The 20,934-nt window shown below is 39.8% G+C and overlaps 2 protein-coding genes across 3 annotated transcripts in view; one reads left to right on the top strand and one right to left on the bottom strand.

Moving 5' to 3' along the window:
- The first annotated feature begins 31 nt into the window (after window positions 1-31).
- Window positions 32-5,960, top strand: LOC110826486 (sodium-coupled neutral amino acid transporter 7). Its single transcript, XM_022057182.2, has 8 exons — window positions 32-360; window positions 828-952; window positions 1,299-1,497; window positions 1,832-1,967; window positions 2,456-2,606; window positions 2,895-3,157; window positions 3,448-3,647; window positions 3,743-5,960. The coding sequence occupies exons 1-8, from the start codon at window positions 246-248 to the stop codon at window positions 3,925-3,927; spliced, it is 1,374 nt and encodes a 457-aa protein (XP_021912874.2). The 5' UTR covers window positions 32-245; the 3' UTR covers window positions 3,928-5,960.
- Kpc1 (Kip1 ubiquitination-promoting complex subunit 1) overlaps window positions 832-20,934 on the bottom strand; it is a 65,942-nt gene continuing 45,839 nt past the window's right edge. For both annotated transcript variants that reach the window (XR_002542064.2, XR_002542065.2), the window contains one exon: window positions 832-961. The gene's annotated coding sequence lies outside the window, so the exon portion shown is untranslated. The remainder of the gene's footprint in view (window positions 962-20,934) is intronic.

Below are 20,934 nucleotides of genomic sequence, written 5' to 3'. Positions count from 1 at the left end.
GATCTCCGTTGTATGACCCGTAGTAATCTTGCTACGTATTATTCAATGTTATGCATCAGCTGATTAAGAAAACAAAGATGTGTTGTCATTACAAATCAATGGTCTTACGGCAGTTGAACGTAACAGATATAGTAACTGAAACCTGCTTGTTTTATGTTTCTTTATGAGTGGACCTGAAATGGTTACTAACACATAAACCGGTACCAGTGTAAGTCAGTATTATTTAAGAGACATATGAGTACAATATGCACATATTTTTGGGTGATGACGACTCTGTTATTAACAGTGGAAATGAGCTGTGGTTGACAACCGTAGCTGGTAGCAATGGTGAAGAGGAACATGATCAGCAACCAGCAGCAAGTATGTTTCATTTTTTGCATGCATGGGGCATTGAGCGATGAGATAGTATGAAAGAATTAAATTTGAGCACTATACAAGTTATTATCATTCCATAGTCATAACTGTCTTCCTGCAACATAACCAAAGTATAACACATTAAATCATACAGAAATGTCAATTACTATGTGACCTTTGACCCCCATTCTCATCTTGGCAATTGTGCTGTAAGTAAAGAACATACATTGTGTGTGTTTGACAATAAGACAACATTTAGACATGGGACACGACAAAAACGAGGAGTTTCATAATTTGTACTGTTTGCCACTGATACTTATAGTCAGGGAGGATAAGCTGGCATGTAGCATGTTCAGGAGAAATGACAAGTGAATACAAGCTTTTAGACAGAAAACCTCTAGAGATGAGAGGCCTAGGCATAGATGGGAAGATATCACCGATTGTTTCAGTTTTTTACACTTACTGAGTTTCAGATGGCTCCAGTCGATTGTCAGCAGTATTTCTCATCATCAATGCTGCTCTTGGTGCTGGGCTTCTTAATTTTCCTCAGGCATTTGATCAAGCTGGAGGAATTATGACAGCCGTCATTGTCCAAGTGGTAAGCCAGCTGTAACACATAATTATAAAATTAACAGTGTACTTTATCAGTGGTAAGTTTATAAGATGTGCAGAACTACGAAGAAAATAATTTTCTAAGAAATTTAAAGTTAACAGTTAGCTGTTATATTACATGGTGCAAGGTCTTTGTCGGAAAGTTTATAGTTGTTCAGCTGATTAAAAAATGTTCCTGCTTTTATAGAGCCTGAATGTCCGCAGCTGTGCTCATAGAGGCCTTCCATTTACCCTACCTAGAGCCAACTAAATCTCAGCTCACATTATCACATCTTCCAAGTGGTTACTGGCAAGTACAAATGATGTTTATTAGTTAGTTTTGTTGTCGACAGGTCCTGCTAGGATGGATAATGGGAGCATTGCTGATTCTGGCACACTGTTCCGATCAGACCGGCGCTCGAACATTACAGGAGGTTCTGGAAGGAGTCTATGGCCGCCCAGGACTCATTGCCTGCTCTTCAGCCGTCGCCCTGTACTGTTTTGGCACTTGTGTCACATTCCTTATCATCATTGGTGACCAATTTGACAGAGGTAATGAAATCTGTGTTCGTCCCATTTTTAGGCATATTCTCATTTTAATATTATTATTTGATTTTTTGTCTTTTCCTATTTCATGTTAAATATTTTATGTGCATTTCTCTGTCTACCTGTTTTTCCATCCCATCCTTCATAGTGGTTTAAGATGTAATATAAGGACAGACAAATATGACCTACACATTGTGTTTTCACTTCATGGACCAGAGAGGTGACAATGTGAATTTTGCTAGTTGGATGTCATGCCGTGTCTCATGCTAACAGTGTACGCGGCTGTGTTTTGCTGCTGAACTGATGTGCTGTTCCACTGTTTTCCACTTTTTTTTCAAAGTGCTGTCATCACTGCACGGTTTGGATTTCTGCCACTACTGGTACATGAACCGCAACTTCACGATTGTGTTGAGTTCTTCCGTGTTCATTCTCCCTCTCTGTTACTCCAGAAGGATCGACTTCCTCAAATACGTTAGGTGAGTGATCTGTAGATCTGTCGGAAGCTAATAAGGAAGTTAATTTTCCTGTGTACAAACACAGAAGAGTGGAATGTATGTTCATGTCGTGTCACCAAAATTATAACATGATAAGTCTTTCAAGTCTGGAATTGAATGAAACAGGCTGACAAAGTAAATATTATAAAATAATAATGTTGGTCCAGAAATAAACACAAAGAATAAGAAATCACATTTTTGGGAGGTACTGATAAACAAATATGTTAAAAAATCAAAGGAATCATCTTAAATTCTGTGGGTAAATGTTAAATAATAACAGGGTACATGAAAGTTAGTGCATTGCAAGAAACAACTATCCTTATAATTAAATTCAGGTTTTACAAACAAAAGTATGCCGACAAAAGCTTTTCTTTGTCTTTCCTCCCCACTTTGGCACAGGCTGGTGACAAGTCATGTAAGAGGCTGTGTTTCCGTTTGGCAATGCTAACTCATTCCGTCTACTCTTCCAGCTCGGTGGGTGTTGTCACAGTGGTGTACGTGGTGATCCTCATTGTGTACCAGAAATACATGGGGAACTTCGTGCCTGGCCCCATAAAGACAAGTCCCACTCACTGGACAGATATATTTTTGGTCGTACCAGTCATCTGTTTCGGCTACCAGGTGACTCATTCGTCCTCATCAGTCTTACAACATTTACCAAGTATAATAGCAAAATAGTTAACTGTGTTTCATTTTCATGATTTTATGGGTTTAAATCTTAGTCCAGTAACTGCTATTCTGATGAGATATTTCCATCTTCCATCAGTACCTGCATCTATACTCTGGAGTCGGCTGCTTTCCATATCTTTATCATGTCATTTTTTTATAATCCTGTAATTCAGTGCTGTAGGATCCAGTCAGTTGAGCAGGTGCTGTTAATTACTGTGTGCATTGATCTTGTGCCCACAGTGTCATGTTAGTGTGATACCGGTCTACGCGTGTCTGCGTGAACGAAACCTGAACAACTTTACGCTGTGCGCATCGGTTGCCATTGCTGTATGTGTGGCAACTTATACTGTGGCTGGAGTTTATGGATATCTCACGTTTGGATCCTATGTGACAAGTGACGTCCTTGAATCCTACTCAGGGTCTGATATACTAGTACTTATTGGGATTGTGGCCGTAGCGATCAAAACTTACACAACTTATCCAATTCTGCTTTTCTGCGGCAGGTAAGACTTATTGTGTGTGGAAACTGGTCTTCGTATTTTAAGTGGAACACGAGTTTGTCAGTTTAAACAAGGAGAGTCATACTTTATAATGGAACGAGAGAGGACAGACAGACATACATTTTGCAAGTATGTTCTTTGCTATTTTGTGTACTTCGGTACCTTATGTTAATTTATTGCAAACAAGTCTACATTATTAATTTTGTGGTTTATTTATTTCCCCATTCAGTGAGCATTATAAAGCCAAAACTTACTTAATTTCACATTTTGACGTTGCTTTGTTTTGTTCACAGGGAGGCTGTTAGTAACCTGTGGGCAAACTTGTTACATGACAGCGAGAGTGATGTGGCGGTGACAGAGCGAAGGCGACGCATCACCATAGCAACCGTCTGGTTCATTCTTACTCTTGTCCTAGCACTGTTGAGTCCAGACATAGGTTCTGTCATTGACATACTTGGAAGCCTGGCAGCCATCTTCATATTTGTGTTCCCAGGTAAATTATAAATATATTTTTTTCTGTATTATCTGTGGGTATTGCATGAGAGGATGTGTGTAGATCAGTGCTCCACGTCTGTTTTCATTTCACAGGCCTGTGCCTGATGCAGTCCACGCTACATAAGGACCCTCACATTATCCTCAACAAGGACAAGTTCGTGGTTTTGGCAGCCATCGTCTTCATTTTGCTCGGAACGTTTATTTTCGGCGTCGTGTTTGTCCAGGCAGCGATACGCTTCTATAAAAAACCACCAATAACTGTAAGACTTTGTATCTGATTTACATTGTACCCGTTGATCTTTCAGTACCTATCAGATGTTCAAGGAAGATTCTGTACTATGAAGTTCTTGGACAGATTTGCGCTGAGGCACGTTTTACTCTGAGTCATTTGCTTTTCCGCTGCCGATCATTGATACCTTGTCTTTGTGTATCAGTACTCCTTGAGGCATGTGACAGGCCTGATTGGTCAGTGTGGAATCGACCTCGGTCGTCAAAGAAGATTGTTTTCTTAGTTCAGTACATTGTACCAATGAGGAAATGGAAGTAGTAGTGTGGAATTCCTCTGTGACTGATATTAAGTGTCACAACCCTGAAGTGTTTGCTGATCTCAGATAACGTGTGAAGAGCATGGCACTTGGTAAGACAGATGTGTCGTTTCCCACAATATACAACAAAGTGAAACGGTCTGCTGTCAGGTCAACATATTAAGGACTGGCTAGCGGGTTGCCTATGTCATATCTGTACGTTCTGGACATTTTAAAGAAAAGCTTCTTTTCACACACGAAAAGAATTCTACTCGCGAACTAATCCCCATATTTGAGTGACTAGAAAATTATCCAAGAAATATTTTAAATTGTTCACATCTTCAGCATTTATACAAACACCAGCTTTTTTATCAGTGTTAGTAACGTCTGTCATTTCCTTGCCACATATGATTCGCCTCAAGAATTCTCGCTCTGTTCGCTGTTATCATATTAATTATTAGACTCACTATATTTTTAATCACCGATAATTCCATCTTTTAGAACATTTCTCATTTCATTCAGATGTTTTTACTGTATCATTTAATAAATACTAAAACAAGTCCATATGATGGCTCAGTTGATAAAACAAATTTTAATCATTTTAAAATAAAATGACAGGAACTTCTCGTGTGCAATAAAGCGTTTTTATGACAGTTGTCACAAGAGAAACTTCTGAGAAGATAAAGTGATACAGCATCAGTCCTCAGCGCATTTGAAACGAGTTATCATGTGACTTGAGTTTTTGGAAGCGTTCTTCACAGGTCTCGCTGCTCACTTGTTTCAAGCGCTGATATGCTGTCGACAATAGCCGACACATGCAGCATGCGAACACTGCACACTGCAATGTGTAAGAAACTTGCAATAATTGAATGATGTTGATTGGGTTGATGCAACATTACTTAATGGTATCTTATCAACTGAGTAGGTTATTTAGCTTCCCACGAGATGTGACGATGGCTGTGTACGGTGAATGGGAAAGGACAGTGAAGGGAGTCAGACGCTTATCTTAAGGTAGTTACAGCATTTGCCCAGAACTGTGGGAAACAACGATCACTGATAACAAATCCTAATGCACGTCATTCCTGTTCCGACATTCTCGTTAATTCCGTTGCTGTCATCGGTGCAGATAATGCTCTTCATCGAGTCTTCCGTGTAGTTCACTAAATATAGACTGTATTTAATATTTTGTATAAAATTATATATCTTAATGAGAAATATTTGATGTTATGTACCGGTTTTTTATATGATGAAGTTTTTAACAAATTTTAAAAATATTAGCGAAATTTAAAGTTTTTATGACTGTGAATAATTATTTTCTTGGACTTCGTCCGTGGATCCATAGTTTAAGCTACGTTGACCGGGGGATTTAGCAGAGTGGGGTTTCATCCTTCCATTCGTCACCTGAAGACAGAATTAGAACTGCCTTCCAAAATGTCGTGGAATTTATTAAAAAATACTTGTAGAATTTTTAATCAGTTTTGAACTTCCTGTCAAGTGTGGGTTATAGTGGACCAAAATGCACCAAATATTTCTTGTCTTTGTAAACTTTACAGCAGAGAGGGCGATGCATGTATGATGTTCAAAAGGACAAAATTCTTTCTATTTTTGAGGTCCAATGTATTTAGGGGATAAGGGCGCTGGCCTTCAAAGATGAAACGCGTATATTTTAATATATGTGTGTGCATTATTTTATGAGGAATTTAAAAGACAATAAGACTGTGATGGATTGTTTAATATGTAATATAAATTTGTATCTTGTTTTTATAATACACAATATGTATAAACTGCTTGAGACTTGTTATTTTTAAGAATTGTGTGTCCTTGAATGTTGACGATTTGACAACCACAGGCATTTTGAAAACATTCAGAGCTCCTTCTTTGGAGCTTATTTACAAAAAAACAAAAATTGTGTGTCTATGAGAACTGCATTTTTGCAACTTTGAGAATGTAAAACGAGGTGGGGAATAAGAGACTTGGTTTGGTGCAATCCAAGATCTGCGAGGGTCTAGAGAGACCCATTCTCTGTAGCACACGCTTTCAGTTTACGATGTAATATTTTTCTTTGGTCCAAAATAAATTGCAGACTTTTTTTTAAGGCTTTCAGGTCATTTGAAGTTTCTAGTTTGCGTGGGAGACCATAAAGAATGTTCTAATTACTGAACTTCTTACGACTTTCCGTACGACGGGATCACGCTATGACGCCTTTGTCTTCCTCGTGCTCCGGAGAACGTAACGCCACAGTCATTTCTAACTTTGCTGTACCGTTTGAAAAATATAAAATTATAAATACGAATTTATTAAGCAGAAAATGATTTTTTTTAGATATATTTTCTTCCTATCTCATGATTTCGTCAAGGACTTGAACGTTACAGTCCAATTTTTTTATGGAGGCCGCTGATTTAGGCTGCGCAGAAAATCTGGCCAAGTACATTGCCATAAAACCACCCTCGGAAATTCTAAGTTTGCCGACAACTGCTCATGAGATTGACTACTGTGGCGAGTCTGGCGACCATACGCAGTGAATTCGATTGGTTGTAGAATTACTGAGGAAAAACATGTTAACCAATGTACAGATCGAGATTTGAAGCCTGGACATCTCAAAAACGAAGCAGGAATGCTGTAATCTCGACCTCAGCGTTCGTTGACAACGTCTGTAGTTACTTCTTCAAGATTTGGCCAAAATTATGTTTATATTTCTTATCGCTCTCGTGTTTACTACGTGTCATATCCATTTGATCGCCCTGGATGTGTCTGGCGACGAGTGAGGACTATGAACTTGCCTGTGTTCCGGTTTTCTCGAACAAGAAAATATTACGAAGAAACACGAAAGAACAAAAGACGTAAGAAATGTAAAAATAATGAGATGAGGTGGAAACTCCGAATGTTTGATCGCGGCTTCAGCAACTGCTCGTGGTTAACCCTTGAAGCTGTGATTTAATGATTTAAAATTTGAAACTTGCTGATAATGATTAAAAAAAAAAGACAGTCTTCGCCATTGAAACAACGAAGACACGTGATCTGCGATGTAATCGAACCCGTGCGACATCAGTTAGTCCCCCTCTCACTCGACCCCTATTAGAATGTCAACTTGTCGTACAGACAATATATCCAGGTTGCAGCACTGCCAGGCGTCACTCTCAAGCGTATTAAAACTCAAAGCGAGATGTAGAAATAAATTACTGTATAATTTACGTCAGCAATTACAAATGTTAAGGTCTCATTCAGCACTCGAAATGTGGCCGTGATTTACGACTTGTTTGATCATAAATTGTCGCTGGTTGCAACCTCCGGAGCAGAAAATTGTCAATCGTTTTGTCACGATTAATGAGAGACAAAAAAGGTTAAATAATGGCGCGAAATGCATGATTTGGGGGGGGGGGGGCATATTACCAGTTGCTGGAACGGTTCCAATAAAACAAGTGTTCACTTTTATTAAATGCCATCCAGTTGTGTCTTTTGAAATGAATTCACTCTTCTACTTCCATAAAATTCAGGCAATTCGTGATCAGATGACAGATTATTACATTCTGAAGGACTCTGATGCCTGCAGTGGCCTTTAAGTAATTTACTGTACCGAATTTAATTGAAATCCGTCAAGTCGTTTTAGAGATTATAACACGCGGAGGGATAGACATGTATCTTCCACGTGGGTTCGCTTCTGTTGCGTGGGAAAAGTGACAGTGAATTTCGAAATCTGATGTCATACGTTTATATAATTGTCTGGTGATTTTCCTCAGACATATTAAGAACATTTTTATTTAATCGGTATAGGAACAATTCGTCATTGGTATAGAACAGAGGTGGCTTTAACACTTTCCCCATAAAATTCTAGGCCCACACACACAAAAAAAAGTTTCTGACACACTATTAATAGACATGTGTTTGTAATGGGAATGTGACACGCTTTTGAACGTTCTTCCTTTCAGCAGAAGCGATTATTTTTAAACTAAACATACTTCAGAAAAAAAGTAATATGGAGTATTCGCATTTAATATTCACCAGAAACGACAGACTACGCTCTATATATCTTTAAAACAAGGAAGAATCGAGTTACCAAAGATAAGGGTTCACTTCAAATAAAATGTTTGTACCGTACAGAAAGATTTGTCCTTCAGATTCCCCAGTTTCCTAACAATTTCCCCGGTTCAAACCTCGAAAAGTAGGTTAGCTACTCGAAGTTGTACATGGTTTTCTGTTTATTCATTGACGTAAGGACAAGGCACCAAAAGTTCTTCTTTGGCAGAATATCCCGGGAAACGAGTTGATTTCTTGTCTATTCTGAAAATAGACGCGGGGTGTCCAAAGAACGTGGCGCGTCGTAAAAAATGTTAAATACAAGTTTTATGATACGAAGAATTTTTTTTCATGGGATAAAATATAATTTTATTACGATTTCTCGTTACATTTCAACGGGAATTTTTTAGTTTATTCTGATATCCGTATGAATACCATATGTGAGTAAAATACACAGATACTGATTGTTAAAGTAGGTGGTACATATAGTTACCACTGGGCTTTAAAGAGTTATGTAGGATATGACCGCTCTATTTACGTTTCATCATCCATAATATCTTTACGTCGCTTTTGCAGCAAACCTGGTAAGGCATCACCTGTCCGTACTCCTCAGGTAATAAATGCGAGGCGAAGGAAGCTAATAAAATATTCTGATTTCAAAGTAAAATGACTCAGGTTTCATTTAATACATTTGCCTCTCAGAACGCGTATCAATTTCTAGCTTCTAGAATTGACGGGAAATTTTATACGGACCTAAATCCTTTTTTCCAAGAAACGTATGAAATTTACACATAATTTCAAAGGACAGTGTCTGTAGTTTTATCTCTGAAACCTCTTAAAGAATTTCGATTAAATATGATACTCCAAGTCGACATTAGAAATTCGGCCTTTCCGGTTATAACACCATGCAGACTTCCAAATGACTATTAACGTTTCAGAGAAACACGGTGCCTACATCCTCAGGGTAGAAGTCGCATCCACACGCTGAATTGAATACCCTGACTTAAATTTATACTTAAGTTGAAGGGCAGTTTTAATTTTGTATCCAATCGACGTGGCGAAGTAATGCGTGACGGAAGGCGATGTGTTCGCTCGCTATCTTTCGACTTAAGATATCGATACAAATCGAACTTTCTGTTCCATCGATTGACGTAGATGGCATAAGTCGTAAGATGTAAGTATTCAATCTCTACAAATCTCTGATGAACACAGCGTTAAGGATTGTTAAAGCAGAGGGTATATGTAGTTACCAAAAAAGTTGTACAATTATAATTTTAAATCGATAAGTATCGATTTAAAATTCCTGTCGATCTTCAGACGAAATCAATTAAAATGAATATAGGCCCGTAATCAAGTCTCGTTTACTAACGTTAGACTGAAAGGTGTTCTGCTCGTGGAAACATCAGAGCACAATGAGAATCAATTCCGTCATTTCCGTGAGAGGCCGAGGGGGCGTTGTGCACACAGAGAGGCTGCCGGATTTTCGCTTCCGCCGTTCTGATTTCACTCGAGAGGAGAGGGTTATGTACAGTTTATCTTCCTGGAGAAGGTGCACGATCTTAATCAGTAAGAGCGGCTGTTTCCAGGAAATTTCTCCCGAACAACGTCACGGTTCGGACCCTCCTCACAGGTGGGCAACACGCCCAACACAGTGGCGGGACCATCAGTCGGATTGATTTCATGCAAAGCAGCGGCCCCACTTTGTCTTTGAACGGTGGCTACCAGGTTTTATACTCGGCGGATCTGACGTTTACATTGCGGCAGAATATCCCAACAGCCTGACTTAGATCTGTACGATATCTACGTATCAGAGTTAAATCACTTAAGAGCTGCTATAATTCAGTCCATTTTGGTCTTATCTCCCTCTCTATCTCTCTTTTATTTTAAAAAAAATGAATATCAAAATTTACTAAACTTTCACAGAATTTTCTCCATAGGATCGACGACTGGACTTCTCGTGAACACGAAGAAATTCATCGCGACGAATGAAATGACACAGAGCAGGAAAGAATTTGCTCTCAAGCGATTAATATTCCGGATAAGATAAGAAGCAGAAGGCCTCGGTCACACGCACGGCCGTTTCTGGGATAGAACATAAAAACGATAACACGTAGTCTTGCGGGACTCGAACCCGGAACCACAGTGTTCGATGCCATACGTGGCTCAGAACGCGTTGCTACTGTTATTGGCATTTTATTTCAATTCTTATTCGCTTTTCTTTGTTTCTCATTTCCCTCTGTGTCTCTTTTGGTATTTCATCTTTCCTGTGACTTTTCGCCTTATTCATATCCTCTTTAAAAGATCCTTTATCTCTGATTTCTTCCCGCCTTTCATCTTTTATGATCTCCTTCTCTTATGTTTCCTTTTCTTCATAAATCGTATCTTCATCTCGCATTTATGTTTCTCTCTGTCTTTCCTCCCCTGCGTCTCCTCTACATCTCAGACATTCAACTCTCCCTTTCGTTTCTGTTACGTCACGTGTCTAATCAGCACTTAAACGTACGTCTGTCTTTCGCCGTGCTTACTGTCTGATTCCACAGCAAACTTCCATCGTGAGTGTGACTCGAGGCATTGCTAAGCCGCGCGAATCCACTATCCACGACAGAACGTGTGAAGAACAACTGTTCTGCGTGCGCCGTGACATCGCGACTACTTCTCCGACACCCATGTGTAGCGGGTAGCCATCACATCAGGCGAAGCAGTCATGTCATTACGGTACATTAACCCTTTGAAGCCGAAGATCGTCTGAATATTATTTATGAATTCAGTCCGTACCGCGAAGAAAACACTACACCTCACCATTACGAAAATCAGCTGTTTAACCCTTTGAAGCCGAAGCTCGTCTGAATATTATTTACGAATCCAGACCGTACCGCGAAGTAAACACTTCACTTAACCATTAGAAGTCGAATCAGGCGGTACCACATAAGATTTAACAAAAGAACACCCCGTTCAAAGCCTTAATAATAGTTGTTAAATTCATTTAAAGACCCTTTCTCAAATTCATAAGTTGTATAATACGAATGTTAGCAACAGAAAAAATAGAAAAAATTACTGAAGAAGAAATAGTTTCAAGTATCTGACTAAAAAAATTATTTTGTTACGCCTAATTTGTTAGCATAATTTTTTAATAAATTGCCCTGACATTGCGACCCGCGAGTCAACATCAAAGGATAAATGTGACCCCAATTCTGCAAAAAAAAAAAAAGGGCTCGTAACCCCCACATCGTACACAGAACTTCGACGTCTACATGAATTTGACTGTCTTATGGTATGTAGAGCCGTGTAGTCGTTTAGAAATCTACCGACGTTTCGGGAATGCTTGTCTCCATCATTTTAGGTCGATGGTGAAGGCAGCAACTTCATAATTCACTGACACTCCAGCCTCTAATTGATCAGTTTACAAGAGTAAGTGATTATTACTGATACCCGTTTACGTCTGAACAATCTAGTGAACAAGTACTTTGTTACTGTAAATCGCTCAAGGTACATTAGACCACTTTTGTAGGGATTTCACGATGGTCACGTTTTTAATAATCTCTAGGCTATAGATAATATAGCACTAAGACAATTCCCGTTATAAATGACGGCTTTCCCATTAGTAACACTTAGAGGAAGGAGAGTAAATGAATGTGTACAAACAAAGAAATAAAGAAATGGACACAGACAGGAGAAAGAAATTAGGAAAGGATAAAGAGTGGATATTGCAAAGGAACAAAGCAAATAACGCAGGAAGGAAGAGGAGATAAGGTAACATGAAGCAAGGGGGTACAGAACGACGAAGAAAAATGGGGACAACCCAAAGGAGCAACTGTAAATACAATAAGAATTTTCTCGCCAACGCCAGTGATCCACAAGAAGACACGATCACGAAGAACATAACAAATAATAAAAATTTATCGTGAGTCAACAGCGGCTAATCTGTCACCGCAGGAAACAGACACGATCGAATTCTGCCAGCACGTCTCGGCCGTATATACAGGGAGTTTTCCGGACGGATCAGCCGTGAAGCGATGACTCGGCCAGACCTGACGGGAGGAACGCGCGCATCTTCCGTCAGAGTCCGCACTCGAAACTAAACACCCTGTAGATGCGCAGGTACACACCGGGTAACTTTTGTGTACGTTGGAAGCATAAAGCATGAGGTGACTCTCTCTTCTTCTGGGGAAGTGTCTGGTAGAAACGTCGGCCAGTTTATACCGGACTACACGGCGCAACATCCTAGAAGACGGCCATCTTCATACTCGCAGCCGTGAGAACCTGAAACCTCATGAAGCTACAGCTCTTTTGCACCACAGAGGTGCCCACATAGAAATTTCGACCTGGCATTTTCGTAGTTGTCCTAAGTCTTAAAGCTAATTCTACGATCACGAACGCCTCCTTTTAGATCCCTACCTACCTATCCACCATTTACGATCAATTTTTGCTCCTCATTTAAATTTATGTAACAAGATAAAGCAGTGTCATTAAACAACCTAATCATTATTTCGCTGAAAGCGTCATTTCTCAGTTATTATTATTCTTCTTAATTATTGTTTTGTGTGTCCTTAAACAGCCACTGAACTCACAACAAAATGGCGGCGCACAAGACGCCACTTGTCTGAAATGGCTGAACCCACCCCAGAGGGAGCCATCAGTCTTCATCACAAACTGACTGCCAGTGAGTGAGTGAGGCAGTGGATCAGGAAGGCGGCTCAGAAGCTGGCATGGGTTCCATTCCGCCTGACACTATCAGCAGGTTCTGAGAACAGCTTGTCAGAATCGGGTTAATTATAAGCGGCCTGACGTAGTCGCCGTATGATATCGCGGATTTCGTAGAAATTACTCAACTTCCGACTTCAGAATTTCACTGGCGAAATTCCCCGCGCCCTAAATCCACTGCCTGGCTACGTGTCCGTACGTGTTCTTGACTGCAAGTCTCCATGACACATTAACTGTGTCAGACCGTGGCATTACCGGTTGTGACACAGTACTAACAAGCGTTTCGGACGAACACAATGCATCCATATTGACGGTATAAATCAATGATGTCTTCAAGACCCTTCAGCACACCATAAAAGCGTATGGGGGGCACAGAAGTACATTCTCCACTCATTCGTTATGCTGGCAGTAATTTCTCACGTTCACTCCCGAGTTTCGTAAATCCGGGAGAAGATACCACGTGGGGGGGGGGGAGGACAAATACGACTGTCGCAAGAAGGAACATTCTTTCCCTGCGGGGAATCGAACTCCGATCACTTTACTGATCTGTACCGAAATGTTTTACTGACGCAGAGCTAAACAAATATTGGACAAAGTTTTTAGCAGGATATATTTAATTATTACCGACATTAATGGAAAATAAACAATTAATTTTTTTTATCAAAATGGCTTCCAAATAGTCGTGTGACTTGTATAAAAACTTTATTATTTATTGTTTTGTCTGACGACAGGTCCATATGAACAGGATCCTTCCATCCTTTTCTCGGACTGGGACCTGTTCATATACGTTCTTGGCAGATGATCCAGAAGTGGTTTGCCATTGCCTTCTTCTGTGTGTGAATGGAGTAATTGTTGGGATGCCACGGAGGAAAACTCCGTGTTGCCCAGACCACGGCCTTGCCCAACACAAGTTATAAATTCGGGCACCGCCGGGAATCGAACCCGAGACCCCAGGATTACAAGGCCAGCGTTCTAACCTCTAGACCACCTCATCTTTACAAGAGACATACACACATCAATCAAACAAAGCAGACCGCAGTCTTTTGATAGCATTATTAAAAATCCACGTAATCAAATTAAAAGAACAAGGCATAATGCCCTCGGGACTATGTACACACATACATGCATATATCGACCCTTTATCTCGTTATACCATATCGCACATTCGAGAATAATAACGAAGGAGAGACACGCCCTATCCATGTATTTCACCCTCCACCCACCAGAGTTCTCTGCATCCAAAACGAAAGCCTCATGACGCATTTATGCTGAGAGAGTTATTAAGTCCGAAGTCAAACACAAATTTACTAAGCAGTTGAGGTTACATGTGGATTCTCAAAGATTTTACATTAATTTCACCACAAGTTAAATCGGCAATGGCTCGTACACTTCTAGGAATACGAGACAATTAGTGGGAACTATATTTATCACGAACTAAACAAAACAGCTATTGTTGTCAGACACAGAACGCGTCGCGATTACCTTTTGTTTCGTCAGACTGTGATGTATTTCCCAGCATGCTCAGCGATATTTGGCGTGTCACTAATTACTGTGTGTGTGTGTGTGGATGATACAAAAATATTGACAAAATACTGGGCCAGTAACTGTTAACTGGAAAGATGACGTGTATTCATAATGTACGACAGAACAGACTAGATTAAATCAGAATAAATTACAACAGTCAAAATAAAATAGAATATGGCGGAAGTTAACATTTTGCATCGATACAAATGAAGATCTCTTGAGCGTACCTCGTGATTTATCGCATACAACAAATAAAACATAACATATACGTAATTTCTGAAATGCGCAATTTATAAATATAGCAACAATTTAATAAAATAAGATAGTGTAATTGCGTCATATTGTGAATATTATAACAATTATTTATTTTAATCCGTCTTATCATAATATTTAAAATTTCTTATAATTAAGATAATAAAATATCATTGATGTTCCATATCGATTGATCGATTTATCGATCAATCGATATGGAAGCAGGAAACATCTCTGAAACGTCTGCAACCCTGTACCAGACTACAAGAGGCAACAATCCAGAAGACAGTCATCTTTATTAAGACTTGAAGTCACTTGTTTATTTATAATCGGAATAAATATTCAATTGAGAACGCCTTTAATTAATACAAACAGCTCTCGATATATAAAATAACTGCATTTCCTCTGCTTCAATTCTACTAATAATTTTATTATTTTAGCCGAAGTTTTGCTTCTACATAAAAGTGTTTCAACCATTGTAACGTTATAACACCTCAAGTTTGTCTCCTTCGTTGGGCGGGACACGTAGCACGCATGTAAATGACAAATGATTACAGTATTTTTGTGAAAAAACTTGTGGACAAAAGATAGATACCTAAATACAGATATGATGATAATATTAAAGTTAATATTAAGAAAACACGGGAGAATGCAGACTCAGCTAAGAAGAAACACCTAAAAACAGGAGAATATCCCACCGGAAGGAGGACGTACGGGGGCGTCGCGGGACACAGTTTGAGAACCAACCCCGTAAGTCAATCAATCAGGGCCAGACAGGAAGTGGAGACGTTTTCTGTAGTTTGTGTAAGGTCCAGCGCTTCTGAATAGCGTTCGCTCTGTTTTATGAACGGAGCTTTGCATCTTCGCTGAGGTTTATCAGTAACTGAGGCCCTAATATGAGGCACCGCGATTATGAGCTGTAATGCGATCATCAGAACCACGGAGACAGGAGAAACTGTTTTATCAAGCATCTCTCATACGACCTGCGGAGAAAAACGGAGGCAGGACCAGACTTCTTCATTTGCATCAAGAAGATAAGAGCAGAACCTGTTTTACCCACCCACTCACTGTCCTCGTGTCGATAAATTAATAGCTTCTCTGTTGTCAAAGAAATTCCTTGTCTTTGGTAACTGTCGACTCCATTAAATCTTGGGTCACCTAACCCACTGATTCGAACCCGTTTCTGAAAGATTCATTTTAATATTGTCCCATGAACAACGCTTAAGTTTGTCAAGTAATATCTTTCCTTGGTTGTTTTTTTCCGACTTATAAATGTTATTTGTGGTTTCTTTAATACCGCTGACAGTGGCTCAGACAAAATTGCGTCGAATGATTTGATGATTAATGCGTGATGTGTTCGGAAAAAAAACGTTATTCGCGTTACTACAAAATTAATTGTCTTCGCGTGCCCTGGATTCAGTGGCTTTGATAAATAATTCTGTTATGATTTCATGCAGTTGTCAATTGTACTGACTCAATGGTGGAGTTATTATTTATTTTATTTAGTGTTCTGTCTGACGACAGGTCCATATGAACAGGATCCTTCCATCCTTTTCTCGGACTGGGACCTGTTCATATACGTTCTTGGCAGATGATCCAGAAGTGGTTTGCCATTGCCTTCTTCTGTGTGTGAATGGAGTAATTGTTGGGATGCCACGGAGGAAAATTCCGTGTTGCCCAGACCACGGCCTTGCCCAACACAAGTTATAAATTCGGCCACCGCCGGGAATCAAACCCGAGACCCCAGGATTACAAGGCCAGCGTTCTAACCGCTAGACCACCTCATCTTATTATTATTTAGTGTTCTGTCTGACGACAGGTCCATATGAACAGGATCCTTCCATCCTTTTCTCGGACTGGGACCTGTTCATATACGTTCTTGGCAGATGATCCAGAAGTGGTTTGCCATTGCCTTCTTCTGTGTGTGAATGGAGTAATTGTTGGGATGCCACGGAGGAAAACTCCGTGTTGCCTGGACCACGGCCTTGCCCAACACAAGTTATAAATTCGGGCACCGCCGGGAATCGAACCCGAGACCCCCAGGATTACAAGGCCAGCGTTCTAACCGCTAGACCACCGTGGTGGAGTTAGCAGTTTATAAAGACAAGTACCAATTCTGCATTGTTTTCAGTCACATGTTTTTTATATGTAAAATTTAAAATTTCCTCACACTGGTATCACATTTACCATTATATGTTAACAAAATTGTCTGTAATCACTTTAAACAATGTTAATCTCTTTATTTTAAAAAGCAGTTTCCTTTACCTCGAAACATAACATAAAACACGGAGGTCTTCCATTATTAAAATTAATTGTAACGTTACCCTTCCATGCGGCCAGTAAATCTAGAAGGCTGCTGGCTACATCACGTGACACTGCCTTCCTAAGCAGTGAAGTTCAGGGCTCGACTGTCAATGTTTCTCGAAGATACAACCAGGTCACATGAATCATACATAACCGACGGTGAATAAAATAAAAAATACAGGGCACGGCTTGTCCACTGGCTCTCTCCCGTGATAGAAATTTCTTGGACAGAAACGAACGTATTTTTTTTCCGAGAATGATGATTATCTTTGCAAACAGGTTTCTGATCGCTGCTCCCAACAAAGGCACGTAACTTCACCATTGTTCTCGTGTATTTGGTAACCTAGTAACGTGCGCTAGGGGATTATAGGGTTAGATCCACGTGCCTCCTCCTCCCCCTGTCCCACCACCGTCTCCCATTATTAACATCACAATTATGTGGGCTCAGTTCGAAAGCATTTCTGTAAAACAGCAGTGATTCCGCACAGAGAAAAGAACTCTTTCAAGTAAAATAATATTAACGCGATCTAATACGTACAAAATTTTAGTACAATGAACAGCTTTAACAATGAAATATTTCATATGACGCCATAACTGTCTTGGGGGAGCTATCTGGGGATTCCCCACCTAGTTTCAAGGTAATTTCCACCCAGAGAAAAGCTTATAGGCCTTTATGTAAAGTGCACGTTACTGTAAAATTGTAAGCAAAACTGAAATCTGTCGACAAATGTTAAGTTTAAATATCAAATTTTGAGAAAATAACTGTCTTGGGGGGAGCTATCTGGGGATTCCCCACCTAGTTTCAAGGTAATTTCCACCCAGAGAAAAGCTTATAGGCCTTTATGTAAAGTGCACGTTACTGTAAAATTGTAAGCAAAACTGAAATCTGTCGACAAATGTTAAGTTTAAATATCAAATTTTGAGAAAATAACTGTCTTGGGGGAGCTATCTGGGGATTCCCCACCTAGTTTCAAGGTAATTTCCACCCACAGAAAAGCTTGTAGGCCTTTATGTAAAGTGCACGTTACTGTAAAATTGTAAGCAAAACTGAACTGTGTCGACAAATGTTAAGTTTAAATATCAAATTTTGAGAAAATACGTTCATAGTTTTAAAGGGCATGCAGGCACGGCGAATTTAAATGTGATTTTTCTCTTAATTTCCTTTCTTGTTGCATGGTACAGCTCTGTACCAAGTCATAAATGCCCACCCATTGCTACGGCACGCTTTACAACAAATTAATGCTAGGTCGAAAAAAACAATAGAACGAACATCTCCATGACAATGGTGCTGGACAGGACAATGAAACATCGTGCCTCACTTGCTAACATAAATGAAATTGTTTTGTGGACTACACTTGTGATATCATTGTTACGATTGTATTTTGTTGATATCAGTTTGAACTTTGCATAGGTGATAACTAATCTGAACGAGATGTCGTTTTCGACTCAATATGTAACGTAAATGAAATTTTAAAATACAGTATAGAGTTAGTTAATTTTATTGTTTTCGGAAAATTACATGCAAGGCTCTTGGTTCAAGATTCTATTTCGTATATCTTGTTAATTTAATATCCCTGTGTTTCTTAACCGGTGTGACACACAATTTTCGATGCAAACGTGTTTATACACACGTGTCCTTGTCTGACAACAGTTGTCACATTCCGTAATCCAGTCACATTTGTTTATGACGACGTTGCGAGTAACTCTGTCATATAGCGTCATACGATTATTAATGAACCGGAAAGGACAAGGAAGGAAACCGTCGCGACCAGGTATTTGCAGGAAGGACTGAGGAGAACCACTCAGTAAGGATTTCCGGTTCCCGTGTCCCAGAATTGAACCCGAGACCTCCGGAATACAAAGTAGGTGTGTTCCCTCAACTACGACGTTCAGTAACGATAAGAAATTTAAATAATAATTTATTTCAACCTGAATGACTAGTGGAACACTCTCCTTGTAATTACGTAAATTTAAAACACTGACTTTCCTGTCTGTAACAAAGTTATTTGCAGACATGACACTCGGTTTTTGAAACGCCTGCAGAGCCGCGGGTAGGCTACACGCCGCTGCGAGTAGTCGGAGAAGTTGCAGATATAGCTAGGCATTAAGTTAATCAGCTGAATGATTGGCAAGCAAGAAACTGTTTCTTCTACTGCAAAATTGACAGGATAGACGTTTCTGGGGGGAGTGGGGGGGAGGACGATTTGGTCTGGACATCGAAATTTGTCAACACCGTTAACAAAGACTGTTCAGAAACATCGCAAACAAAGGTGACAAAACTTTTTTGCCTTTGTCTGCTTCCGGCTTAAGAAACAGAAATCACGTGATCACCATTCTCGGGGAGTTCCCCGACTGGAAACCAATAAGGTTTTAAACGTACTGGGGACCGACAAACAGAACCTTGTTTTCCCCATACGTGCTTCGTATCCAAGATGTATTAATCGGTCTTGATTCAAACACCGATACAACATTACGTAAAAAATATTATTTTATCCAGTACCTCCCATAAACTAACCGCCAAATGAAATGAACTGGAGGCTGAGACGATAGATTCTCTTTTTCCCTCCAGAAATAAAATCTCTCTTCTACGCTTTCACTGTCCTTCGACTTCGAAGAGCTGAACAAAATTTCTTTTGCGACCAGAACTGAAAAATGGAGATTAAGCAAACGCTCTGCTGTCACGTGTCAAGAAAAGAGAGAGAGAGAAAGAGACAGGGATCGTTTTCCGGGCGGCGCTGTAGCGTCCTCAGATAATTCACCTGCAATCATAAACGCCATTTGTCGTCATTTGCGAAGTGAAGACGAGAAAGGACGTAGCTTCCGAGCGCATTCCAACAGGTGTGTCCTGCCAGTGGCTCGTCCTCAAGCGACGCAACCGATCGCATTACGACCGTCTTCCTGCTCTGCCTGTCCTTATTTTTTCATTTAATTTTCTTCTATTTAGTTCCTACTTTATCCGTTCCTTCAACTTCTTGCATTCTTTCTCTCAAAACATTCTTTTATCTTCTTGCCTCTCTAGTCTTCCTAGTTCTTTATTATTTCTCTTTATATCTCTTTCTTAGTCTTATCTTCGTATAATTTCTCGTTATGTTATATTTCCTTATTTATTATTATTTTCATTTTCCCACCTATTCAACATTTTACAGGGTATTTACCTCCAAGTACCCGAGACAGACCTTGTCCCTAAGGTACTTAGTGCAGCGACCATTTCCAAAATACATTTCGCTTTTAATACGTGCTAAATGTATTATATAGTTTTATTGTTAGAGATTATTATTATTATTATTATTATTCTGTTCACATTCTTTATAACTTCTCTCTCATTTTCCTTTCCATCTCTTCTGCCACACTTTTCTACCGAGACTTGTTAAAATAATCAAAAACTCGGTATATCGATCGATATATCGATAACTGATGAGAAGTATAAAGTCACGTGGGTTTTTTTTTCAAAGTCGGTATATTTTAAAAGAAACGATGTTCAAAGCTGGAAAGAGAACAGCTGACGATCGTGTTCGAAGTGGCCAGCACTTTGACCCCCACACATCTAAATATCGTTTCGCGTGTGGCGGCGAGAGCCGTCCATTTGCGCGCCTGCCGGCGTCGGAACGCGTCTCTGGCTCTACCTGTCCTTCTCTTCTACGATAATTCGCTTCCTAGTTGCCTTTCTTTCTTACTTCCGGGCTTTATTCCTCTCCGCTTGTTCCTGTGTTTATTAAACTTTCTCTCTGTCACAAGTGACGTCAATAACGCGGAGCAACTGGAAACAAGTGAAGTTTCTGGTGTTCTCTCGGCAGCGAGGTTGAAGATGTCCGTCTTCTACGACGTTTCAGAAGTGCTTAATTCCATATCATCAGGATTCTCCGCCCTGATGATGGAGGCAAAAAGGACCTGCGAAACGTCGGTAAACTTCTACCAGACTACACGAAGCTACAACCCAGAAGACCGCCATATTCGTATAAAATGACT

This window comes from Zootermopsis nevadensis, unplaced genomic scaffold (genome assembly GCF_977971745.1).
Source record: "Zootermopsis nevadensis isolate Lab colony 2312 unplaced genomic scaffold, Znev_1.0 Znev_ptg000004l, whole genome shotgun sequence".
NCBI lineage: Eukaryota > Metazoa > Arthropoda > Insecta > Blattodea > Termopsidae > Zootermopsis > Zootermopsis nevadensis.
This window is presented reverse-complemented; position numbering and strand designations above follow the sequence as displayed.